General features: G+C 39.6%; 1 protein-coding gene across 2 annotated transcripts in view; it reads right to left on the minus strand.

Annotated features, from left to right (window-relative positions):
* Positions 1-27,819, minus strand: part of STK32B (serine/threonine kinase 32B) — a 159,994-nt gene that overhangs the window by 34,086 nt on the left and 98,089 nt on the right. For both annotated transcript variants that reach the window (XM_038134457.1, XM_038134456.1), the window contains exons 5-6: positions 17,987-18,024; positions 8,757-8,846 (exon numbers count right to left, since the gene is read on the minus strand). In XM_038134457.1, coding sequence (XP_037990385.1) covers positions 8,757-8,846; positions 17,987-18,024 — 128 coding nt within the window. The remainder of the gene's footprint in view (positions 1-8,756; positions 8,847-17,986; positions 18,025-27,819) is intronic.

Raw genomic sequence — 27,819 nt, forward strand, 5'->3', positions numbered from 1 at the left:
GCTGCTGAATACCCATTTCACACTAAGCTTGTGCTTAATGAGTCCAAAAGTGTTTTTGAATTGAGACATTAGGTGCAAACAGAGGGTTCCAGGCTGTGTGCAGACTTCTGGAGTTTGCCTGCTCGTTCAGAAACAGAGCATGATCTTACAGAAAGACGGCAGACCCTCCAAGTCATGGAATTAGCAAAGCTCTGAAGAACTAGAGCTATGAAATACAGGACATAATATTAGGTTTTGCTGTGAGAAATAACTATGCCTGGAGAACCAATTCAGAGTGCAAACTGGTTAGGATAAAAGCAAATAAAAACTCTATAAGGAAAGATTAAATTCTACATTGATTTTCTTTAACACCATTACTTAAATATCTGTAATCTTTTAAAATTTGAATTTGATCCCAGGATCAGCTTGGACAGCCATCCTGCAGCCTGCTCTGGGTAGATTCTTCCAAAGGATGATCAGATCTGAATTTGCCAGCTTGGATTTCTCCAGGCAACAGCTCTGCTGTGTGTACCTGTTGTGAACATATCCTCTCTTGCCATAACAGATTTAGGATGAGAAGAATACTTCATCTTTTACCCCCATGCATCTACACAGGCAGAGGTATTCTGCCTTCAAGAGTTTGTGCAAACAAGAGGGAGAGTACCTGCAAGAACAAGAGTTTCATATATTTTTCCTTTAAAAGCTTCCACTGAACAAAGGCTTTTCAGGAAAATAAATTGGGTGTGATCCTGCAGTTTGTTTTGGCCAAGAGCTGTAGTTGCAATCACACACACTTAAGGGAAAGGCAGTAGATATTTGCATGGCAGAAGCTCAGCTTTTAAAGAGTGAGGATAAATAAAGCAATAGCAAGTCTAGCAGCAAGAGTGAATTCAAAGAAAAGTAGAGAAGCGTTGCGGTTGGTAGATCCCACAGGTCCTCACAGTTCCCCCTGACTCAATTTCTTTGGTGTGGTGGGGAACTGCATATTCCTGGAGCTGCCTGAAAATGACTCAAGAGCAGGAACCTGGTCCAGCCTCACTGCTCGCCCTGCTTTGAGCAGAGTTGGAGTAGAGGCTCCTGGGGGCCATGCTGTCACCAGTCACCTCCCAGTCCTGTGATCCTAATGAAGCTCAAGCAGAGAGCTGCTCACAGCACAGCTGAGGGGGATGACAGGGGCCAGAAAGCCTCAATGGGATCTTTACAGCTTCTTCCTCTGGGCAGTCATCATGAACTGCATTGGCTCCTCACCTCTGCTCAGATGCTCAGACACCTGGAAAAGCTGTCACCCAAAGAACTGGGAACTTCAAAGTCTGGGACTCAGAAGCAATGCAATCTTTTTGTTTGGGTTATTCCTTTTCATGTTTTGCAAAGTGTGATCTGACACCTTTCATGCAGCTTTTTGAAAATGACAAAGAAACACCCCTTAAATATCAATGCCATTCCAAGATGGGACATCTGTACTAATTTTAACAGGGCAAATAAAATCAGGAATGCCTCTTTGTCTTATATAATAATGAATAATTGCACATACTAACTTTGGCAATTAGCCAAGCAAAAAGTCCTTCTATTGTTTCTTTGCTGCATCTGTATTTTTCTATTAATAATACACTTTCATTATTTTATTGTTTACTTGCTTTGCTTTCTTGAAAAGTCATATAAATGAATCCACATTTGTACTGTACTGTGTGCTTCAGTGCATTTCTTGGTTGTCCTCAATAAAAATTTCCAGTCAACACTTTTTTCCAACTAATAAATTAAAATAATATCTCTTCAGACATGTATCTTTTGATGCTTTTGCACTGTATCTTTTTAATAATGCCATACTACTGCAGACTGTAGAAAGTAAATAAATGGTTATTTCTCTCTAAAATGAAACCATACTAGAGGACAACCTCTGAACAAATTGAATGTGAAAGCAAATCTAGTGGTTCTGCATCCATCTCAGAAGCAGTGGCATACTGGGATATCCTTATTCCTGTTCTGTAGGTTTGTGCAAAAGGGAGTAATTTCTGACAAATCCATTCATGTATATAACTATCCACTGGAATTTTCATACCAGTCATATGATCTGCAATGTGAAATATGTAGATGGTGCATCTCATATTGCATACATATTTTCCTAGAGATTTGTAACAAAAATAAAGTTATAAAAAAGGAAATTTTATGGTTGGTAATTATCTACCTTTATTTGTGGAAAGATATTAGTATCTAACAATATGATTCATGAGCTTGAAATACAAGAGAATATTAATGTAAATGCAAATAATTCTACACCAAATTTTAACTATTTATTTCTATTGTAAAAGTCCATTTTGTACAAAGAATAAAGTCTTTTAATTAGGGTTTCTGCAAATCTGCTGAGTATTCATTGGTATCACAACTTCATAAATTGTAAGTGGTCTGGGTCTCTGAAATTCAGACTATTTTTAATTTGGTGCTCAAAGGTGAATTTGAAAATGCTGTCCATGATAGAATGATCAATTTGAGGTCTATCTCTTGGCTGGCAAAAAAAGAAAAGCTGCTGTTATTTCTGATGGAGCATCTACAAATTAACAAATTAGTCTATTTAAGCCATAACTTGCAAGTCAGTCTTGCAAGATGGATTACTGTAAGGAGCTGACTGTCAATGAAAAGCTAAATATTGCCAATGACAGCTGGTGATCAGCTCCTGCACAATGCCCTATGCCAGTGTTATCAATATGAGAAACTGAAAATAAAACAAACAAACAAAAAAACCCCAAGTGTTTTTGGTTGGTTTTTTTTTTTTTAATTGATCCAGTTCAGGTGGATATGTCCAAAACATTTCTTAAGAATGAAATCCCTGACACTGCTCCTCCAGTTGTTGAGCTACAGCTCTCCGATGCCTATTTGCATCTCAGCAGAGACTCTACATGTCAGTGAGGTGGATCAGAGGTTTGTGGTTTACTGGAGGGGTTGCAAAGCAACACACTCTGCTGTAGTCATTGCAGCAAAACATACTTCAGTGGGGTGGGTCTTACTGCAATGCCCGAGATTTCAGATTAGAAAATACATTCCAGAGTCATTAACTGAGATTCAGCATAATATCCCACTGCCAGGTATCACTCTCCTTCCACATCTTAGTCCCTGATCTTGGGGAAGAAACTGTGTGTGTAAATTGATATATACCCATACATACAACACACAGAATAAGTGATGTTTTGATAGACTAGCACAGGACAAGCTGTGAAAAGGTTAGATGTTTACATCTAACAAGCTTGTGAATGATGACGTATAGAACACATTTACAGTTTCACCTTGCTGAATAAGGCTTAAAGGATGACAGATTGAGCTGAATAAAAAATGAACTTGATTTTTGGAATAATATTCCAAGAACCTTGAACTGAGATGTTTCATTGAAATATTAATTGCTTTCTCAGCACTGTGATGATAATGTAATTTTCACTTTCCCCTGAGAAGTAAATTCAGGGGTCAGTAATTTTTTTGAATCATGGTTTAAATAAAAAAAACAGAAATCAAAGTACAATAATAACCAGTGATCTTTTATCCAGAGTAGAAGCTGTTTCAAGAGCAAAATGGAAGAAAACAACTTCCCTCTCCCTGAATAGAAATGTGGATTTGGTAAACTATCAATTTAGCTCCTAGTGTTTACTTTCTTATGTGCTAAAAGGGTCTAAATTATAATGGTCAGTCTTCTGACTCAGAGCTTTAGACTAGCCAGCTGCTAACTTCTATTTTATAAGGCAAAATGCTGCTTAAAGCCTGGGCATGCTGGGATGGCAATTTTCTAGCATGAGGTTTTTACTCGTTATAGCCATGTAACTGATTTTGCACCACTATGCACATTATACACCTCAATAGTTTTAATACTCATATTTAATGCAATTATTCAATCAAAGTAAATAATTTAGATACCATTACCTGAAAACAGACGTGGCATTTAGAATGCCTTATTAGTTTTCCATATGGCTGTAGAACCTGTCCTGCCCTTATTCAGTGTGCTGTCCTCATACAACCCCCTGCTCTACTCAACCACTGAACAGAACTCACTTCTTCTCCTTGCACAGAGAAGCCCTTGGTGGCTGAACATCTGGATCACCCCCAGAGGAACAACCTCCAGTTGCTATCCCTGCTGAAAGCAAGCCCAGCAGCCACAAGCAAGTCATGGTCTCCCATTATTGAACATGAAATTGTACACGAGCACCTTCATTACAAAAGCTCACAGTGGCTGCAGGGCCAGTTTTCCTAGCAATTTTTAGAAGGGATTTTGTCCAAAAATATCCATTTGGTGTTTGGAAGATTGTATAGACAGCAGCTGCTCTGCCCAGCACTGAAATTAGTGGGTCTGTGTAATGGGATTTTCAGGACAGACTGTACCTGACACACCAGAAGGACTGTTCCATGCTCCTGCATCACATACTCCCAGCAGGTTAGAAGATATCTTTGCATCTGTTTATGCATGCAAAAACCTGAGGAGTTGGCCTGACCAAAAACCAGGAGTTATCCAGGGGGCAGAAGGGCCCTGCTGGGGCATTTACCACCTCTGCTGGACCTCTGCTCCCCGGAGATCTGCCTGCAGAGCTCCACAGCTCACCAGGCCCTTTTAGGCAGGCAATAAATAAATAAACAAACAAATTAACAAAAAAAAAGCCCAAACCAAAACTACCTCTTGAACACAAGTGGGGTATTTATTAACTGAAATAGTCAAAGAAATGATTGTATTAGTAGTTTTGCTGGAAGGTCTTAAAGGATGGCAGCAGGTCAGAGAGCACAAAGAGGTGAAGAGCAGATGGAGGTAATAACTTCTTTCCTGATCTCCTGAGGTTCCTCACCTGCTTCTGTTCCTACTCATTAGTGTCAAAGTGGAACCAAAACCTGAATGCCTGCTCACAGCTCAGTGTTTAATCCCCTCAGCCACGTAGCTCCTAGCACGAGCTGAAAATCCCATCAGTGTGGGGAATATTTATTTCAGCACCTTGGAGTCTCACACAGCCACTCTCAGTTCTTGCTGATCAGAACAAAGAGAAGCCTCCCTTGTCATGCTGCCATCGTGAGATTTCCCTGGGATCAAAAGGTCAGGTAATGATGTGACCAGAGCAACTCTGCAGACAGGTAGTCAAACCCCCTGTAGGATAAAGGTGAGATTTTTAAAAACCTAAACACTACCTTAACTGCATTCAAAATGCAATGAGCTGGAAAACAATATTTAATTTCAGAGCACTGTTTAATATGAGTGTAAGAAAGACCAAAGAATGATGACTTTTGAAAACTCAACTCAAAATTTTCCCTGCTATATTTTAAGCATCTGGGAAACAAATTTAGCTCCATGGGATAATTTTTTCTATGTGAAAGGTTTACACCAGGACATCCACTGGCTTTCCTCTGAGTTCAATAGTACACCTACAGAGTATTAATTAATAAATATGGATGACTCATACATTTTTGAAGTTCAGTGGACCAGTGTAAATCCACAATACTCTGGTAATCTCAGGCATACAGTCATTCTTCACCATGACAGCAGCCTCTGAAAGGAGCTGTGAAAACCTGAGATAACAAGCCTGTGAGATAGGAACTGGGTAGCTGAAACCTTTCACATAATTTATGACTGATTTTATTGACTTAGGATTTTTGTCAGGTGCATTTGTGTAATAAAATGTATTTTATTGGTTCGATTTGAGGTAAAGTCACAGTGCATCATTTGAATATCTTCAGTCTCTGGCTGAGAAAAACAGCAAAGGCTCTACCTAGTCCCCCCACACCCTCCTACCACTAAAACCAAAAGCTCTCAAAAATCAAAGCAAAAATAAACAACAGCAACAAAATCACACAAAAAAACCCACATCAAAAAAACCCCAAACCTTAACCCCCACCCCCAAAATATAACCTGTGAATGGAAAGGTTTTGCAACAGCCAGAAAAATACACAGATCTATAGAAATTGATCATCCAAAATATTTCAGTAAGGAAAAAGCATTTGCTATAGGACTCAAACACACATCAATTTGCCAAAGTGAGGAATAAAAAAAAAGGTGACGCCTGTCATGTTTTCTAGATGTGTTTTACTGTTTAATTTTTGGGTTTGCAGCTGAGCACTCTATTCCAGGGTAGAGGGCTATCACTGCAGATGGGTGCCCAGCACAGAGCACATTTGAGACACGCAGATATTTCTTGCAGCATTGTTCAAAAGGGAGAAATTGAAGATATTTCCTTTTGTTTGGTTTTTGGTTTTTTTTCACTCATAAAGATGGAACAGTGTTGAAAGCAGCAAGGCCTTACAGAGGTGCTTCCAGTCAGCAAACACACACTTCCCTTTCTCACAAAAGGCCAAAGCAAAACCCTTCTGCAGGCAGAAGGAGTCACAGCTGAACAGAGCAGCCCATGCACCAGGGACCATGTCCTGCCCTGCCCTGGCTCTCCTGCCCCACATCCCCATGCCCCACATCCCCATCCATGGAGGATCCTCCACAGTGCTCATGGTCATTTGCTGGCAGCAGCTGTGCCTGCCAAAAGCCAGCCTGGTCTCCAAGGACATTTTGCATTGCTTGCCAGGGCAGGATGACAGCCTGAAACCCTACGAGTTTACCAAGAGCTATTCCTACAACAAAGCCTTGACAACACCCTCAGTCACTGGCATTGTATAACGTTTGAGCAGTGAATTTGTGAAGGTGTCAGGCACAGGTGACACACAGGTTTCCCAAATCAGCAGAGGGCACACATTGCCTTCCACAGTCCCAGCCACCTGAACAGCGCAAGACAAACTCGGAGGACCCCTAAACTCTAAGAAGTTGATCTCATTCAGCTTTTCAGGTCACTGGCTTTGAGAGGAAAAGCTGCAGAAGCAGCTGGAAGTGTCCTGCATTGCCAGCCTGTTGGCCTTGTTCTTTTCACATATACTGCTGTCCCTGTCTTTGTTCCTGTGTGTGGTGGGTATTTCACTTGTCTGAATGAATTGGCTGGGAAGGGGGGAACATGGAAACACACAGGGTTTCTAGAGCAACATTCAGGTTCAGGTACAGTGCATTCTGCCTGAACTCTTAATAAGTAGGGAAATAGGCAGGGAATATTTCAGGCTGAAATATTTGGGGCTAATGTGAAGTGGGATTAAGCAAAGAGTTTGGGGCTAAAAGGCTAATGTGAAGTGTGATTAAGCAAAGGCTGCAGGAGCTGACTCACACCATGCTTAGCATTACAAGATAGTCATCTTAATCAGAACAGCTAGGGCATTTTTATAACACAATATCAATTCACTCTGTTTTTTTTCCTGGAAACCATTTTTATTTGGTCATGCTGCATGTGAACAAATCACTCCCTAGCAATTTCTCAGCCTATTTCAATCAGATTTCAAAGAAGAATGGAGGCTTTAGAGATAAAGTTTTTCTGTTTATTTCCTTAAATTTGCCATAGCAAGAAGTGAGAAATCCTATAAGTGCCTCTGCTAAGGGAAAAGCTGGAGAGTCCCCTCATATCTGATTAAACATAACAGGCTCCACATGAAAGTAAAAAATTATAAAACTTCAAGAGGGGGAAATAGCTTTCATCACATCTCATACTGTCATCATTGTGAAAATCAGCATAGCATAAGGCATGTCTTACAGAAACTGCTGAGTGTCCTTGGTTCTGGCACTCAGCAGGTACCATGCTTGAAGGTTACTTTGTTACACCAAGGTTAAATTGTGGTTTGAATTCCTGGTAATAGAAACTTGCCAGCAACCATAGAGCCAACCTCCCCAATTCTGTTTTTTTCTATTTGTCTCATAGTCTAAATGTCTCAGGAGAGGCCACATGGAAAGCCTTTGATACAGCCTTACAATCAGAAGTCACTGCAACTGAAAAGTCCTTGTAGCATTTCACTGAAGTTAGAATTCCTCACAAAATAAAAGGTATAAACTAAAAGAGGAAAGCAGCACTGATGAACGTCTGACCATATCTGTCACACACTTAGTATTTGGTTTGTTGAAGCTTTGGTGTCCAAACTGTGCAACAGAGAATTCTTACCCATCACTTTTCATCTGAAATAGAGGATTTTTACAGCTAAAAGCTTTTCTGTCTTCTTACAGCTCCAAATAAATGCAAAGATGATTCTTCTGACTCTTTCTGAATGGTAAATACTGCAGTTGGGGCTCTTGCAGCAGCTTTGCATTTCGAAGAGGTGAGAAAGGTGCAATGAAGAGAAGGTAAGTTGGTGGATGGTGTGATAGCCTTCATAAAGGGAAGGAGAGAACTTTTTTGGTACTGTTTCTTCTTGTGAGGTTGATGGATATGGTGGAGATCTGATGAGTGGGGAGGAGGCTCCAGGAGTGGAACAACTACATGAGCTGAGGTGAACTTAGACCAGATCCATTAGTGAAAAGGTAAAATATTTTCCCTGTCTCCCATCTTTGCCTTGACCTCCTAATGCTCTGTGTGCCATGCCTGTGCTGCTCATTTTACCTAAGCTATATCATATATCATATATTAAGATATATCATATATTCTTGTGGTGCAAATATATCATATATTCTTGTCTCAAGGTGTGGGGGTTTACAGAAAGTAACACAGTTGAATTTTTCCTGAATTTGAATTCACAAAACCAAACAGAACCTGACTAGAAGAGTGTAGAGATCAAGCTCCTGTATAAAAGAACATCCAAACAACATCCTCCATCTCTGAAGATTTTCACTGCTGACACACAAATATACTGTCAAAAAATAAGTTGATCACATCTACTTTATGCTTTTAGAACTTAAAATCCTTTTGCTATACCATTAGTCAGTCTTAATATGTAACTTTTCTTACATTTTTAACGTATTGAAAACTTACCCATATAGGGTTTTGTGCCAGCCATAGAAGAAGCTTTTTCTGATCCTTTCACTATGGTTGCTACATTAAAGTCAGTGATATGAACGTGTCCTGCAATTGCACAAAGTAAAAACAGAAGTTAAAATAGCACATCATACAAATATTCCTCACTTTATCTAACGTCAAAGTGAAAATGGAAAGAAACACAATTGGAAACATATGTAACATTAATAGGAGCTTAATAATAAATGTTACTCTAAACTGGAAAAATCAATTTGGAAGAACAGTGATGGAATACTTTCCTTGTGTGGTTGCCCACTACCTGTCTGCACTCCTGTACTGTTTCTGCTGATCACTCCTGAATCTTCTCATGCCATGAACAAGGGCAGGAAGTGTGCCCACAAGAGCCTCATGAAGTTTGGCAAGTCCAAGAGTAAGGTACTGCACCTGAATGGGGGCAATCTCAGGCATGAGCCCACATTGGAGATAACACATTGACAGCAGCCCTGGGGGGCAGACCTTGGGGGTTCTTGTGGATGAAAAGCTGGAGGTGCCTCAGCAGTGTGCATGTGCAGCCCAGAAGGCTGACCCTGTCCTGGACTGCATCAAAGGAGGCAGCCAGCAGGCTGAGGGAGGTGATTTCCCTCTGCTCTGTCCTTGGAAGACCCCACCTGGCACAGGCTGCCCAGGGGGCTGTGGATGGGCCATCCCTGGCAGCGTTCAAGGCCAGGCTGGGTGGGGCTCTGAGCCCTGGTCTAATTGAAGTGTTCCTGCCCACAGCGGGAGGGTCGGAGCAAGGTGATCTTGAAGCCTCTTCCAACCAGAACCATTCTGTTATTCTGTTATTCTCTCTGTCTTCTCAGAAGTAACATGCAGAAGCAGAATGTGAAGCTGGGTGTGAAATTTGCCTCATCTCCAGCTACAGTCACCCCTCACATCTCAGGTACTCATGACACCGTCTACAATTGCATCCACTACAGGTTACCATCAGCCTGACTTTTTCTGAGTCTTCTCAGGGCAAACAGGGAGAGGAGAAGAAAAATGGTATTTTTATCACACAATAAATATAACACTATATCCATAATAGCCGAAGATGTGTATGTAACAGGAGCAGATCCCAAATCATCACTCATTTGACAGCAGGTGGCAAGATGAGCAGTAAGAGGCAGAAGTCAGCCTGAGAATGTGATGCCTGACCAGCCAGACATGATTTAAACTGCACTAATGAGGCTGAATGGCCCAAACCTTCTATTACTGTTTTCCTGGGATAGATTATGATAAGCATAGGTTCAATTGCTCCATCACTGTGAAGTAAAAGCTGTTAATCCTGGTTTGTTATAGGCAGATAAACTGAATAGAAATACAGCTTGAAAATATGTAAATCTTTAATTCGACAAGTCTGTTAGGTTTTGCATCTTTGCTCAAGGACTAGTGTTGTGGAGTGATGCAGATGCTATCCTTGCTGTGATTACATCGGGCAGTGCCATGGAGGACAGGGGTAGGGGCCTCCCTTCCCCGTCTTAGCTCTGCACTCAGATCAGGATTAATATATCATGTGTTAAGCTAGACTTCTGAGTGACAAATGTGGGGGGGGGGGGGGTTTATCAAGTCTCAGTCTCATTCAATCCACAGACTCAGGCTTTGGGCATGATGCAGTTGTTAAGCGAGGGAGGTTTTTAATCATGTTTGCTGCCAAAGATGAAAAGAGTGTAACAAATGACTGATGGATTTTACCGTGGTGCCTGGTGGAGGAAGAGCAGTCTCAACAAAATGTCATGCTGCTCCAACAATCTAACCTAGATCCTGCTCAAAGACCACAGGAAATGTATCAGCCAACCTCTAATTGTGCAGCTGTGCATGTGTGAACTGAAATTCTCAGAGCACCCCAATTTGGCCAGATCTGAGCTGATGTTGAAGGGGGAAGTACTTAAGAAGGTACCTCCCACTGCTAAACTTTAAGCTGTTTCTCCAAATGAGAGACACAGTAGAAGTTTTCAATGAAATGGTTTGCCCACTTTTCTGCCATTTTTCAAAAAAACCTACTTGCATTTATTAACAGTCTTTTTCCTAAGATGCCCAGGCCAGGAAGCCCTCTACACATGACAGAGAAAAAGTGTGAGCCAAGGAAAGACATCCCTTTATAAGAGGTGGGAAGTGTTAGGCTGCCATGACGAGAATCAGTGTTCACAGCCCAGTTTGACATAACAATTCCAAGGTGGTATCCTACTCCCTGCTGGCTGGAGTGTAGCATATTTGCAGTTTATTTCTGCCATCATAAAACATTGCGGCAGAAGGCTTCCATAAAAAGATAACTGAACTGATAAAGCCACCTCATGGCAGTAGTTTAAAGCAATTCTATGTACACTGTAGAATGAAAGGTTACAAGGATCTAGGTAGCCTAATACTATCTCTCTTTTTTTTTGACAGATAATATAAATAGAAATATATATGAAGTTCTGCCACTTAAACAACAGCATTGTAAGTGATGCTCCATTAGAGTGCCAGTATGACTGTCCATTGCAAAACATCTGTTGCATCACCTCCATTCAGACTGATCCAAATTGGTGATTTGCAATGAAAATTGCCTCTCCTGCAGTGCATTATTTTCTCTCCCTTTAATTAGATTTATTTTCATGTAACAAAACCCAAATAGCACACATGAAATGTTGTATACATTGTGGGTTTTTTGTTAAAAATGCCTTCCTGGAATGTAAGGGATGGATCATGAAGGTGGATTCTGCACAGCTCCTCTGCATCCTGCTGCCCATACAGCAACAGGCAGCTCCTGTACATGAGGTAGGGCACAGTTTACTGCTAGAAAAGCTGTCCCTTTGCTTCTCCCCATCACTGAGCTGCTCCACAACTCCCAGACTGTCTGCAGGTTGCCTTTGCCTGGTACTTGAGGGGCTGCTAATTAGTGCTGTAGTGAATGGAAGGTGTCCTGCAGGCAGAGGAGGTGCCTGGTGGGGGCTGAGGGCATGCAGAGGGGCTTTGTGTGGGACAGAGGCAGAGCAGGGGTGAACCCTGTGTGCCTGTGGTCAGTGAAGGAGGGCTGGAGGGGTGTTGAGGTGGAGCTCTGCCTGTCTGTGCACACCACTGGATGATTTCTACTCTCATAAGCCTAAGGGCATGGGGAGGTTGGTTTTGGGGTGGAGGTTTTTGGGGTTTGTTTTTTGGGGTTTTTTGTTTTGTTTCATTTTGCCGTTTTGCTTTGCTTTCTTTTGGTTTTTTAAATTTTTCATTCCTGGTGTGAATATTTCAAGGGACAATTAGACTCCAGTTCTCTGTAGGAGACTGTCTAATCAGCCTCTAAGACAAGTTTTTACTGCAACTCTTGCACATAGGAAAAGGGCAGGTTGCTGTTGCTGCAGTAAATATGCTGGGATTCCACCTGCTTCTTACTGTTTGCAAAATTTCTGTTTGTGGGAACTTTTTCCCATCTGAGCTTCACACCTTGTAGTTGATCTCCCTTTCTGGCTATGTTTGCGAACAATTAAATGTCCAAACCTAGTCTGCACCTTGTTACAATATTGAACTAAACAGAATGTCACTGTCACTTGGATTGAGCTCTTATGAACAGTGAAGCAGAGCAGTGCACAACAGATTCAGCAGCCCTAAATAAATTCTAGTTAGTCCAGGTACAGAGCTCACTTCTTAATCCTTGAAGCTGCACGGCCCCATATATGATAGGATGATGATAGAGAGAAGGGAACAAAATGCAAATGACCCCATTCCTTTGACTCTCTGCAGAGTGGGTTTTTCAAACCATCTCAGACTGCAGATTTCACATACAACAACACATACATTTGAAGAAGAAAGTATCTCAGTGGAAATTGTTTCAAAATTACATTCCTTCAGTCAGCTTCCAGTTAAGGCTCTAACTACCCACGGAACAGCGTGTGACTTTGAAAAGCTTTACGTGATGTGAATTCTATGTCTCACTTTTCAACATGGCCTGAAATTGCAGTACATGAGGTAATCAGCAAATGATCTGCATTTGGATTTAATTTTTGAGCAAATCTTGATGACGATTAGAACAAGTCCTGAAAGTTGGCTGGGACTAGCTGGCTAACATTCAGCAGAGGAAAATGTACATGACTTCGAACCTCATTGAATTTCTCAGAGTCTGAAACCAAAGGGGTGAGTGTGATGTCAGAGAGAAGAAATATTATACTGGAGTTCATGCCATCAACTCAGCAGCACCAGAGCTGGTTATAAATCTCAAACAGTAACATTTTGAAGTGCAGTCAAATATGATTTGCTCTCAGAAATCAAACCCTATGAAGAATTTAAAAAGCCTCTCTGGGTTCATCTGTACTATGTATGAGAGGCTGAGTTTCTACCCACCTGAGCTTGGCAGTCTGACATTTGTCATTAGGGAGATTGGTAGAAATTGCATGGCTGTAGCAAAGCTATGCACTTCAAAATGTTAGGCTGTTGAATGGCCATGTAGGCATGTAAATTTTTCAGATCCACTTTCAAAATCTAAAAAGCTTCAGGTAAATGAATTATGCTGGAACCTTTTGTCTTATTAATCAACACTGGAGGGTTAAACAAAGTAGAGTCCCTGCAAATTGTCTCACAGACATCAGTACACAGCAATAATATTGGCAGTTCTAGTATTCAGAAGTTAATATTGAGATTCCAGGAATTTATTTTTGAGTAGGTTTTTTCATCCTGTTTTTTGGTTTTAATGCCAAGATTGCTCATTGGCTACATCTTTCAATTTTGCTGAGACATTCCAAATAAGAGCTGAAATGTATTCAAGGAAATAGAGTTTTAAGGAAAACTTGGATGATCACAAACTAATATAATAATATATAATAAATGAATTCCGGCTTCAATTAATTTAGTTCACTCATAAGTGAAATTATTTTACTGAGTAAAATTATCACAATCAGATACAAAAATCCATCTAAGAAACCCCCAAAACCCAATAACATGTAAATTGCCCTGTTAAGTCTAAGAGTGAAATACTAGATCTGTGATTTCAGTATGGAGAGCCATCAGGAGACAGTTTCAAGATTAGAAATAGCAATCATTCAGTGAACTTAGAAAGTCAGACCTTCAAAATTAACACCTAGATAGTGGGTCTTCACATAATCTGTATTTAAGCTAGGGATCCTAGCACAAGATGTTAAGGATGATAAACGTTCTCTTCACTCAAGGAAGTGCCTTTCTGAGAAAAAAATCTCAGAAATGGTCACTGGAAGCTGTTAAATATGTGATTACCATGAGCCAGGAAATGCTTCAGTCACAAGAAGCTGGAGGTTGGGCGAGTACGTGGGAAAAGTCCACGAAAACTAGCCTCTTTTTTATATTCTCCTTTGTCATTCACTTTTTGGAGACTCCTGGAGACAAGAAACTCAATTAGATGGAGCTTTGATCTAGTGTGGTTGCCCTTCTGCCCTGAAACTGAAAGCCTGGATATCTGTAACTCTATCTATAGCAAGAAAGTGAAGGGCAAAACATCTCCCCAGCAGGGAGACACTAAAAAAGCTGAGGGTCTTCTGCTGACAGGAGGGTGCTAGAGGAGTTTTTGAGTATCTTGAATCTGGTGATTGTAAGTTATTATGCATTAAATCCTGGAATTCTAGATGTTTGGGGTTTGGGTTTTTTTTTGAAAGAAGAATGTTTTAAAACATAATAAAGAAAATACTTTTCTTTCTTGAAGGAGGGTAAACTTCTACAATTTGTTGAAAATTGTGGGTGATAGGCAGCACTGAAGCATCTAATGGCAAAGTGGCAAAAGGCATGTTCCACAAATAATGTTTCCTCTTGTCACCAGTTGCAACAAAATGCTGGCCAAGGTCTTGGTTCTGACCTAGCGGGGAGTCCTTCCTCAGTAAACCAAGCATGGATTTTGCTGCATGAAACCATGTTGTGGAAAACTTGCCTGAGAGGTGTTCAAACTCTTGCAGGCTTTTTGTAAACAGATTGTATTGATGGTGTGGTCACTTAGCAAAAGGCTAAGCCTGGATGAAAAAGTAGAGCTTGTAATTTCTGCAGAACCACCAGCAGTGTTAATTTCAATGGTGCTATCAAATAGCTGTAGACATAATGTTATCATCTCTTAAAAAAGTCAGTTTATTACGCTGCTTACCACTGCTTGTTTTTCTTCATTTAAGAAATTCTATTTCTCTTTGACATCATAGTTAATAGATCGTGCAAACTTTTAAAGATATCTTTAATTTCTTTGATATTTAGACAAAAATACAACATGGACCATACTTAGTAGATTCCAGATCCAAATGCTGTAACTTCAGTTATATTGTTCTAAACCATTAAAATTAAAGGAATAGAAGAGGAACAAGAATTCTGTCATTGAGAGAATTCTAAAATGCTTTTCTCTGTACAATACAATTGTAATAGCTCCCCTGATACACTAGGTAGTCCCTTCAGCTGTCACTGGAATAATTCTATTTCAGATATATGTTAGCAGAACAGAGAACTACTACTAATATTAAAGATTAGTGTTAGTCATAAGAGGTAGAGCTTTCTGGGAAAGCTGAGAAAGAAACATTAAAAAAAGGAGCTTTATTGGTTGAATTAATTTCCTTAGAGGGTCTGATTCTGATTCAGAGAATGAACCCTGAAACTGTCCCTGCTTTCTCTCCTCAGAGATGGGATGTGTATTCTCTCCAGGAGACTGTGCAGTCATCCTCTGACTGGGGCTGAGCTCCATTTTTAATGGCTGGTTATCCCATTCTCATGTACCATTATGCTTTTCAGGATCATCAAACATTTATTTCCACTGATGCATCAGAACATGCATCAGATGAGCAGTCCTGAGATGTGGTTTTGATGAAAAGCATATGGAAAAATTCAGACTGCCAGAATTCCTCTGCCAGAATGATTTTGAATATGTTGTATATGTTTTTGTGGGGTTTTTTAATTTGTAAATTAGATTGATCACTTTTAAGAAAAATCTTCTGTTTTCATTACTTCTGTATTCCTGAGGTATGTTCCCTAAGCCATACAGATAAATTACAGTGAAACTAGTTATACTGAGCACAAACATCTATAATATGTGCTCTTGGTATATGTTATGAAAGTTAGTCAATTTAACTGCTTGAAGATGTAAGGCAATGTGAATGGTGTAACACTAAATTTTGACTTCAGCCAGAATAGGTTTCTTCAGTGAGGCCAAAGAAATCTGAGTCACTGAGACAAAGTCTCAGTCAGAAATGTTGTGCATATCCAATTACATGATACTTTTTATGAGCATAGTTTGTTTAATGAAATGTAAGAAAGACCTAGGGGTAAAGCCAAGCATATGAGAAGCTGTTGTGCCATCTTAGAGGCCACAGGCTAAAATAAAGTTTCTTCCTGTACACCTGGTTAGGCTCATGTTAGGTGAATTTGTTATGCTTACTCTGAAGCCAAATATATTTGTGGTGCATATATTCAACATATTTTTCCATTGAGTGAAATCTGGTGATTTCATTAAAATGATGTTGCTATGTTGCAGCTTAGTGAGAGCTGTTAAGGACTTCAAGAAAAGCTTTCTTCTTGAAAAGCACTTCTGTAAGGTAAGCCTGAGGTAATTAGCATGGGACAGGCACATGTCCTACTGGTATCACCACATTCAGTGAGTTGAAGCGTATAGACAGACTCCTTTACAGGCTTCAGGGAATTCCTTCCCCCAGCCCCGTGACAGATCTTTGAACCTGTTTGAACCCATGAATTGGTAACTTCTGCTGACCAAGATTTGTGTGCTTGTCTGGAGAGGTCTGTTGTTTCACCCCTTGTCTGCAGGTGTGCTTTGAGGGAGCAGTATTCTGCTGCTTTGCAGAAGAGAGGCCATCCATCCCAAAATTTCCAAGCTGCCTGCAGATAACTTGGTTGCTGAATAGTTAATAATCACAAAAAATCCCCTTCATTTTGGATCAAGTGCTCACTCTGGTGTAGGTTCTTCTTTGTGATGCCTGAGTCCCTATAGGAAAGCTCTCACAGCAGAGCTTGTTTTTTAGCCAGGAGAGGCTGGTTTTGTGCACTCATTGACCTTGGTGAGGGGCAGGGAGAGATAAAGGTGACTGTGCTTGGAAGGTTGTTAATCAGAGATTTAACACACTCATACTAATTTTGTGTTGCTGTTGACATCTTTAATTCACCAGGACTTAAAGGCAAGAGATTTCTATTTCATGCTTGTTTGCTGATAGTAGAGTCTTGGGAACATTAGCACTTATGGGTCTGAAGCATTCAACTGCTGAAGTTCTAGACGGTTTAAAACTCCAATATTACTTAACTTTATTAGCTTTTGTGTCCCTAGGAACAAACATCATCTATGCTGAATGTTACCTCTTTAATCAACTTTTACTTGCATACCCAGCAGCTCTACAATGGATTTTGAAACATAATGCCATCACTGGCATAATTTCAATATTATAATTTCTCAGAGATTTTCTGCTTTTAATCAATTTTGGAAGTAAACAAAGCACAAGACTTTCCTACAGTAGCAAGCCCACATCTTTTTCTAACTAGGCTTTTTCCTCTGTGTAATTCTGTTCTAACTGATACAAGGTTAATGTCCTCTTTGCCTACATTTCTTATATTTTTCCTATAAGCAGTTGCAAGAAGATACATGACATTTTAACTAAATACTTCTTGAAGAGACTATATGTTTAAAATTTAAGTTTAAAGAAATCAGCTTCTTTTCTCTCATACCACGTCTTTTATCTTTCAGAACATGGAATTAGTAGTAAAACTTCAAAGCTGTTTCTTGTTGTCTCCTCCTTTTTATGCTTTTAAAGCCAGAGCTACATGTATGGAGACAAACTTTGCAGTCAAATTTCCAAAATCCCTATCTAGATTTTAGAAAGTTTATTTTAGATATCCACATGAGAAATAATTTGCTATGTGGAATTTCTTAGCCCTTCGGAAGTTCTAAAAGGGAAAATGGTACTGTTTGATACTGTTGGTACTGCTTGGTACTGGTCTATTGGTAGGCACCTAAAAAAGGACTATGATGTTTCACAGAATCCTTTTAATAAAATACTGACTTCTTTTTACCAAGTGTCCCTTCTTATCTCAATTCAGATTGAATTCCTTTCTATTCAGACCTTAAAAACTTCTGATCTGCACATTTCTTTGGCAATAGGAGGGAAAACTACGAAATCCTCAGGGTTTTCTGAGAAAGCCCAGATTTAGGTAGGAATTCAGCATTGGAGGTTGACTTACAAAGCATGTCATGAGCGTGCCACTGAGATCTCAGGAATTAGAGATTCTGAAGTAAAGCAATATTCACTTACCATGTTCATCCAGTAGTATGTTGTCAGGTTTGATGTCCCTGGAAAAAAAAGGAGAGGAAAATATTACATTTTGTACCCAAAGGAAATCTGCAATTTTAAAGTTTTCCCTATTTGAGTATGAGGACTAAGGCACTTAAATCATTACCAACCCAATGAAAACCATATAATACATAAAGGCAAATGATTTTAAGCTACATATTTTTGCTGCCCTGAGAAAACATGCATACTAAAGAGGCTCTCTGGGTTTCCATTTATTGTAGTTTTGTTTTCATATGGTTAGCATTGACATGGGTCTGGTTTTCAAGATTATGTGCTTTATTCTTTAAAGCAATGGTAAAATGAGAAGGCAGATTTGCATCTAGAAGGTGCCTCATTGCTTCAGGGACTCCACATTTGACAGAAATCATTTAATTGGAAGCATAGGTAGTTTACCCTGTCTGGCAGACCCCGCTAATCTGCCGTGCATGGTCACTCACACACAGCAGAGTCCTGTGATCTGTCTTGTGCTAATTGAGTATGTCCAGCAGCTCTGCTGTCACTCCCAGACCCCCACTTGGCTGTCTGTGACCAAGTACCATGCTGGGGGAAGGGGTAGGGATAAGGGAAGGTGGAGATATGACAGGCTGAAGCATCAGCTCAACTCTGTCATTCTTGGCACAAGAGAATGATATTGCCCTGGAGAGCTGCACTTTCAAGATTATCTTTTGTTGACCTAATTTCATGCTGCTGTGAGGAGGGGTGGAAACAACTTTTCCCCACCGCTGTCAGGCATTCCCACCCTCTTTCCTGGCCCAGAATTACTGCCATTGGCATGGAGCTGCTCAGGGAAAATTCATGTCTTGGCTTTGCTGGCCAGACTGGGCCCTGGTGAGGCTCAGCTGGGGCTGGGTGAGCACCACCTTGTCACTGGCAGCTTGGGGTGGGCCTGGTGGGACAGTGCTGTGTGGCACTGCCTCGTCACGGGCAGCTTGCACTTCATGCAGGTTTGAAACTCCTTGTTCTCAGTGAGGCAAGAAGATCTCCTTGTTCTCTGCATTGCCAGAGTGGCACAGCAACAGCTGAGCAACTTGAGCAACAAGTTTGGCCCTTGGGCTGAACTTTCCACTTGCCTCAAAAGACAAGGAAACATAAATTGGAAAATAAGCTCCTGAATGTCTGCAGATGAACTGCAAACACTCCCACCTCTGTAGTCTCTTTTAGATAAGAGATGGCTTGATTATTCTAATTTAAACATTTCCTAGGAAAGTTTTTTTTCACAACATGCCCATAAATGGAATAATCAAAAAAGTGAAGTGTTGCAAAAGGAAAATGTGTTACACCAGAATATTTTTTCCAAACTTAAAATAGAGAAGGACTTCTAAAGTAAACATTACACAGGAATAAGATAGCAAAAGCAATTATATTTATTGCTTGCATGATATGAACTCAGTCATCACCTAAGTTTCATATCTTTATTGACAGAAGAAGGAAACCTACATTTAGCATTCTGGATTCCATGCTTTCTAGCCCTTGCTGAGATTCATGTGAAATTATGGAGTATTCTAAAATTATTTTTATAATTTGTGTAGTGGAAGCTGAGGAAACACAGTACAAATAAGAAATTAGTTTGAATAATTCTCTGCACATTTGGAAATAATGTAGAATGCATATATATATATATATATATATGCATATATATGTCTGAGTAAGGAACAGAATCTCATTATGAAGAACCATCTGGCATGGAAATTTAGAGTTATACCAATATTTCAGTGTGAAATACTGGCTACCTATAATTGTCTGATTCAGCAGCAGTTCTAGTTATTTTTGTAATAAAAGGAACATCTGTCCTAGAGCTTATTTCACCCAAAATCTTCCAGACCCTGAGTTCTCTTTCCTTTCCCCTATAATCACTTGGCATATCATTTACCACACTATAATCTTTCCTTCCTTGATTTCATATGGGTGAAGTTGTGAGAAAATTTATATTTTATATTGTTATTATATATGTTTATATTATGAAACATGTTTGTGTTTTGTTTAAATTTGGAATTTTGTAGTTTGTTGGATTTGGTTAAATTAGCATAGGAGAGTCTATGCAATTCTAAGTGTAATGTTATATCTAATCTCTCAAGTGATGAGAGAGTTTTTGAAAGAGTTGATGCTCAGAAGGTTTGTATATTTTCTAGTGACAATATAGTCTTTGGTTTCTGATAAGAGTTGGAATTGTGATTTCCTGTTGAATAGTCTTTGTGGTTGATTCATGAAAATACAGCAACAACTTTTCATAGAAGTAAGTAAGTAAGCAATAGTTTTGATAGCTGAATTAAATATTTTAACCTTTGCCTTCACAAATTTTAACAAGCAGAAACGACTCTGCACTTCTCATGTGGGTAAAAAGATTGGGGTCATGCACTTGTACATTTGGGTCCTTTTGAGGCTTCCTGAAATCAGTGATACATTCAACAGAGCTCCAAACTCTTTTCCCCAATTTAAGAAAATGAAGAATTAGAATTATACAGTCATTAGAACTTCACCAAGAATAAAACTGATCAAAAGGAGAAATTCATCTTTATGAGCTACTGCCATGTGTATAACAATACAGCACCCAGGGATTGCTTGTTACAAGACAGTGCCTTTTTATCATTTTTTTTTAAAGAAGATCAGTTCAAACAATTTGAGTATCTGCTATGTTATTTCATCATTAAACAGTCTATACATTTTTATAGCCACCAGAAAAGACATTGACAAATCCACTTGACAACTGTACGTATCATCAGATATATTCTTCATTCAGTTTGTGTCTGTAATGTTCAGAAAGTTGAGTGGTAAAATTAGATCTGTGCTTATCCTTCCAGGGCTAATTCAGGCAGCGGCTGATACCTGATCCAGATGTGCACAAACCATAAAGCCTTTCCCACCTAAGGGGTGTTCCCCACTGTTGGCTTTGCTCATTTTGCTCAGGGGCAGAATGTAGCTGGGGGCAGGCGCCACAGGGTGTATGGCCTTGCACACAGCAGCCTGGTGGACTCACAGCCCTGCCTCAGACCTCAAACAGGATATTTTGAGCTGCTCTTACAGCAAGTGAATGTCGTGGGCTATTAAGGCAGAAGGTAAACAAGTTTATTGCATGAGACCCTGCTGCTCCGGGGTCACACGCCTGGGGATGCACAAGGTGCACGGACTCACATGGCAGGGGAGAAGGACAAGCAGAGGGTCACTGTGCACACAGAGTGTGCCTTCAGCAGCTCTCTGCTGTGGGATTGGCCCCAGTTTGCACTGAGCACTAGAAGCTCTGCTCTCCAGAGGCAGCTTGTTGAGAGCTCTAAAGGCTGCAGAGGAGCACGGGCTCTGCTCTGCCCTTGCACTGACCCTGCCAGCCAGGAGCAGGGCAGAGAACACCCAGCAGGGTCCAGGGACAGGTCCAGGTGCATTACAAGTTACTGGATGTATTCAGAACTGAGGGCTTCTGGAGTCTGTTGTATTTAGTTTCTCTAGATAAATACTCTGATTAAATTCACTAAACCACTGTTTTAGTGAATTTAAAAGATAAATCCTCTTTATTTAAGCAGTTTAAATTCAAACATACTGTGTAAGTGAAATTTTGGTTGGATTACACATCAATTTTTCTGAAAAAATTTCCCATTAGCAAAATGTTTAAACAGCAGGGTGTGAAATGCATCACCTTAACTTCAGGGTTTTCCTATTACACATATCCCTAGTTAAGAGAATTAATTGAAACATTCATTTAATAATCCAAGTACTTTGAACCATCTCATAGGAGAAATTGAAGGACTTTTGCAAGGATCACATTCACCGTGGTTTGGATTCAGATATGCCCTGGGCTTCTCTCTCACCATTCATCACGCAATGACCAACAGAGCTATGGAACATCCTCGACACTGATCTCATAAATACAACTTTGTCAGTCTGTACCAGTACTACTCCAACTGTTTTTGTTTGCAGAAATATCAGAGCCACATAGGAATGAGAGTAGAGAAACCTTCAAAGTCTTTTGGTCAGTGACAGGACAAGGCATAACTAACATAAAAACTGGCTCAGAAACTCAGAGGTGCAAACAATTGAGAAAAAAAGAGAAAAATCCCACAATTGATATTGCCTGTGAAACCATGTCGAGATCTCTTCAATTGCCTTAGCTACAAATATCAAACTGCCTGAAGGATGAAAGTTGAATTAGAGGATGCTGCATATAATTTCCAAGTAGGAAAGAATGATTAATAATCTACTTGCATCTTTTATAATATCTAGGCTGTGTTTGCATCCCACGTGCTTGAAGATTTTCTGTCTGCATGGAATAAAACCATGCACATGGCTCAACTCATGTTCACTGCACCTGCCAGTCAATGTCCTCCCTGGAAAGGCTCACAATGCTTATAAAGGACCTAGGTTCAAGAATCTGCAGTTTTAATTACCTTTTCCATCAGTTTCCTTCTGATGTTATGAAGTGAAGTGGGTTTCTAGGACAAGAGGTGGAGAAGTCATGCAGACTTCATCCTTGTTGGTTTTCAAGACCTGACTGGACAAATCCCAAATAACCTGCTCTGATCTGAAGGCTGACCCTGCTTTGGGAAGATTATTATGCCAGAGGTGTCTGTAGGTCCCTTCCACCCTGAATTAGTCTGAGTCAATGAAAAACAATGTATCCAAGTTCAAAGACTGTCTTACTTCCCCTCCTTTTGACTGCTAGGAAGTTCATGAAAGATTGAAGAAAGCGGTGAGAGAACTGTGGAATTTAGTGAGTCTTTGATATAGTCCATAGCAGCTGGCAGCTAATGAGAGCTTTCACCTCTTGAATTCTGTCATGGGGCTTGAATGCTCATGAAGAAAATAGTCAGAATAAATAGCCTATCTTCATCTTGAAATGAGGTTAAAATTGAAATGCCCAGCAGTTCAGCACTGGAGAGGTGTAACACAGTATTTATTAGCTATGTGAGTGGTAAAAGAATGAGGATTAAATCACCTGAAGAGGATTCTGAGAAATCTCAGTAGGAATGACTAAGTCTAGATGACTGTATTGCTAGTGTCAGATAAAATGACAGCAATTATATATATATATACATCAAAAGAGGAGAATCTGAATTGCTCACCTGGATTAATGACCATAAATAACCTTCCAGAGGTCACACTTTTGTGTTCCTCATTCGATTCAATAATTATAATAAAAAGACTGAAAACCAGGTGATGATGGCACTTGCTCTAAAGCTTGAAATTCAATACAATCTCAAAAAAAGTTTCATGTGATGTGATCAATCAGGACTTTTAGTCTCTGTTTTTACTGACTGGACTTGAAACATCCATCTACAAAAGAAAGGAGCATCTCTGGTGAATTCAATCATTAATTGCCCATTTTTCTCGAGGAAAAATTGATGGCTGGTTCATTGGCTACCACTTCACATTGAAAACAACTAATTTTAAGTAGGTTACAGAAAATTACTTTTAAAAGGTGCTATGCAATAATTTTAAATAACATAGGTCCTTCTGGTTATACAATTTCTTAGCATCTGTAAGAAAAACAGTCAAAAAAAGAAAATATCTCAGGCTAAACAAAAAAATCCCTTGTAAATAAAGAACAAATAGATAAGGTTCCTTACTTAACAGCAGAGACCCCTAAGATGTGATGAGACAAATAATAGTATCTACATGGTCAAAAAAACTTCTCTATTTGCTTTTGGAACATGAACCTGGATTCATATTCCATAAAACCAAAGTAAGCTAAACAAACAGCATTTTATTTTTACAACAGAGAATTAAACTCAAGTTGATTACTACAAGACATAATTTCATAAAAATGCTTCTGAGGCTTAAGCAAAGATTTAGCCATTGATGTGAAAAACAGAACTATCAGCTAGAGCTACCCAAGCTAAGATCAATCTAATTGATTAAGGAAAGCACTTCTACAGCAAATACAGACACTGTATGCCTCCTCCTCCAGGGCAGTGCTGATGCCTAGAGCCCATGGACAACAAAACTCCATGGGTCACAGGACATGTTTGTCTCAGTCTGTGTGTAGCCACCCAAAATTCACATGTGAATCACTGAAAATTCATTGGCTGGCAGTGAAGGCAACCCATGTCCTTGCAGAAGGATAAGGGGTTTTTTCTCAGAAATATTTTCAACACATCACAGAGAAATCAAATTAGATGGATTTTACACCCTCATAAGGATGCAGAAGAAGGATTAGGATTCAGACAAAGGATAAGGATTCAGACAAAGGCCCTTGAGGTCAGTGGAAGGATTACTGGCTTCAGTCAACATTGTTTCCACTCTAATCAAGGTTTTATAAAACATTTTTCTCTTTAGTGCTAACAACCCATCTATTGTGTAAGATAAACCTTAAAATATTGAGTTAAAGTTTTTTTCTTAATCACGCAGTTTGTGTCTAATGATAATAATTTTTTCCTTACACAGAAATAAGCATTAAGATTAATACTAGATGCATAGCAGTTCTCAACAGCCATAAAAAGGGCAATGAGTTGGGATATATAAGCTTCAGCTATGGATTATTTGAGTTCACATGAGACATCACTGGATCAGAGCACTGAAGTGAACCATATAATGTATGATAAAGGGTTTTCTCCTAGTTATGGAAAGAAATGTAAAGAAATTCTGATTTTCACAGAGAGGGATCTTATTTCCTTCCTATTTTTTTTATTACACTCACAAATAATACCAATATCCAAGGCATGGAGCTCGTAAAAGAAGTGACTGCATAGATATTGAGGTTTTCTTTAGCTGAATTTATTGATGCTTTGGATAAAGAAAAAGTCAATATATATTAGCTACTGTACTCCCAAGAGATTAATTTTTCCAAACATGTTTTGCTTCTGTGAGCATGGCCCAGAACTGAGGTATCTTCCAGAGCTGAACTGTGCAGAGTAACTACCAGGAGAACTTGCTCAAGAAATAGCCTTAATGAAGTGTGATGGGTCTTTTCTTCCCTTTGTCAACACCTCATCACTCATTTATCTTTTCTTTTTCTGTTCCTGACCAACATTATTTCTAGTTTCCAGAACTGCTCAATGGTTTTTAAAAAAGGTCATAGTAAGAATCTCAGGGTTCTTTACTGTTATTTACAATGACATGAATGGGAATGAAAGACTCTGACAGCTCCAGGCCTCTGATTGCCTGTTCACATATCACTTAGATCTCAGCAGTAATTGCTGCCACTTACTGTCCTTTCGAAAAAAGATCTTCAGAACCTTCTGTTCCTGCTCAAATGAATGTTGTGACAGTATATGACCCTGTGCATCACTGTAATTTTGAAATTTAAACAATTCAGTAAAACTGAAAATAAGCTGAGAAGATTAGGTATTATTTTACCTAATAATACCTGAGGTATTAGATTATTCTGGTTTTCTCTGCAATTCTGCCTCCTGGGCTTTGATGCAGAAACGAAAAATCCATAACTACTTCCAACTACTTGTCTGGTAGCAAGCACTTACATGTTTCTAATCAAACTCCTGTCATCCAGTCCATTATCACATTTTGGAGCTTTTTCCTTCTGTGGGACAACCTGTGTGGCAAGACCATTGTCTAGTCTGCATGAAACATAACTGCTGTAATAATTTTCACAGGCAAAAAAGCTCTCACCCATGAAGGCCTCTGGAGGCCCTACCTCTCCCCAAGTACATTTAAAGAATATCTGGGTGCCTGGCTCAAGGCTTGTGATTGTAGTGCCAGTTATATAGGAACAAGTTACTGTGATGCTGAGTTGTGTGCTGCCTGGAGCTCCTTTCCAGTTTAGTACTATTTTTCACCTGGTGTCCATGACAATGTTGGATTTTCTTAACACTCATACTAGCCAATTTTATATAGCTCTGAAAATAAAGCTGTCAAAGAAGATATCAAAACATGTTTATTTACAAATGCCTTAACTGGAACAAGATTGTTATTTTCCAATTTTATCCCCATGCGGAAATATACAAATATGAAAACATCTTCAATTCTTTCCTTGTAGCAATAGGTGGCAGTAATGATATCTATATTTGTCTGGATGGCCAGTGGGCTTTGGAAACACTGTATTTGTCAGTTTTAGCTTGGATAAATAGATGTAATATATGTTGCTATCCCAGGTTGAAGAAAATTACCTTTTCACAAAAAAGGAATCCTATAGCTAACCTTTCAAATTTCTGGGTATGTATAGCCAGATAATAGTCTTCTTTGGCTATGTTCAACTTCTGAATTTGCACAGATGTCAAATTAAAATGAAATATTAAACACACATTATTTCATTACATTGTTCTTATTGAATAACCCAAAATTGCTTTACCACAGAGGTAATTATATACTGCAGTAGCAAGAAAAATAGGCAAAGAATCTTAAATTTTATAAAAGCTAGAAAGATTTGCCCAAAGGAGTCTGTGAATCTGTACTTTGTCTCCTGTGTGCTGATATCTCAGAGAATGGGATTGGAAAGTACTACTGCAGCCTTATAAACTGAGCTTTTCTATAGCAAAGCCCAGGCTATATTATCCAGGATTTGTCTTCCTGACACAATGGTTCTTTTTCAACTAAACATTTATAAGCACAAGCAACTTGCAGGCAGTCTAATGCTTAGTTTTTATTTTGCCTGAAGGACTTGAAGTAATGACAAATGTTACACTTCCTTTGCCAGAACTGTTTTCTAGAGTTAATGTTGCACAGGTACAGGTCTTGGAATTCCACACAGTGCTGAAGGGAACCTGGGACAGGTGTCAACACTGATGATGCCATTGCTGCATTTCAAATAAAAAGCTTCTTCAGCCAAATGCTTCTTCAGGTCACGTGGAGGAGTCGTGCAAAATCACCACAGGGCAGTAATTTTTGATAATCTCACAGCTGATGACTCTATTATTTTCTGTGTTGTTGAGTCAAGTATTACTGAGACCTTCTGTGTGTACATGTACAAGGGTCAAACCACTCTGTGTGAATCAGCTTTTAAGAGCAGGTGACACCTCTGGTAACCATGGGAAGGGCACGACTCATTAGGCATGAACTGGAGCGTGGCACTTGGAAAGAATTATCTGGTACAGCAGGGAAGTGTGTGCATTGCAATGGTGATGCTTTCTTCCATGGCCCTGTGTAGAGAGCTTTTGACTAGAAAAAAGGGAGAATGTACTTGGTGTGTACTCTGCCAGCAATTGCAAGACTATCAGTCTCCTTCCAGTGGAAGGCATAGGCTCTCTTCCAATTTTCACAGGCAGAAGTCCATGTGAGAAAGTAAATGAGAGAAGAAATTGGTGGCATTTGCCCTCTGCCTAAAGTCAAATCAGGAGAACATTGTTACTGATAAGCACATTTGGCTTCATCTGTTGTAAAAAGCCAGCATCGTAAGTGTGGTGTTTTGTGATGACTGAAGTTTATATAGCTGTTCCTTTGTTTTTCTCTGCATGAAATATGGAATAGATCTATTCAGATGTATTGCATCCCCAAGTGTTTGCTCAGCTTATCAGGCAAATTCCAAAAGAAAATTTACAAAATTCCAAGCACACAGGTGTGCTTGTCAGCCACTGTTCTTCAGTGTGTAATTACTGCATAATATCCCTAATATTTACCTTAAACCCTCTACCAACCTCTATACCTAGAAGTTCATGTGCCACCTGCTAGAACAACAGTATCCACAGTAATATTATTTTTAATAATAATGTTCCAGCTGTTTCCTTCATCCCCACCATAGTGCAACCAATTACAGTCAACATGGATGACAACTGAAGTGTGGCTCAGCACGGTGCTCTTCATGTGCAAGGCAAGGAGAGAAACAGCAACTTCTGAAGGTTCCAGACTTTCACCAAGTGCCTGGCTCAGTGCAGCAGTGAAACTTCCCAATAAGCACATTTTCTGCTGAGCTGAGTTCC

Source organism: Motacilla alba, chromosome 4, assembly GCF_015832195.1.
Source record: "Motacilla alba alba isolate MOTALB_02 chromosome 4, Motacilla_alba_V1.0_pri, whole genome shotgun sequence".
NCBI classification, from domain to species: domain Eukaryota; kingdom Metazoa; phylum Chordata; class Aves; order Passeriformes; family Motacillidae; genus Motacilla; species Motacilla alba.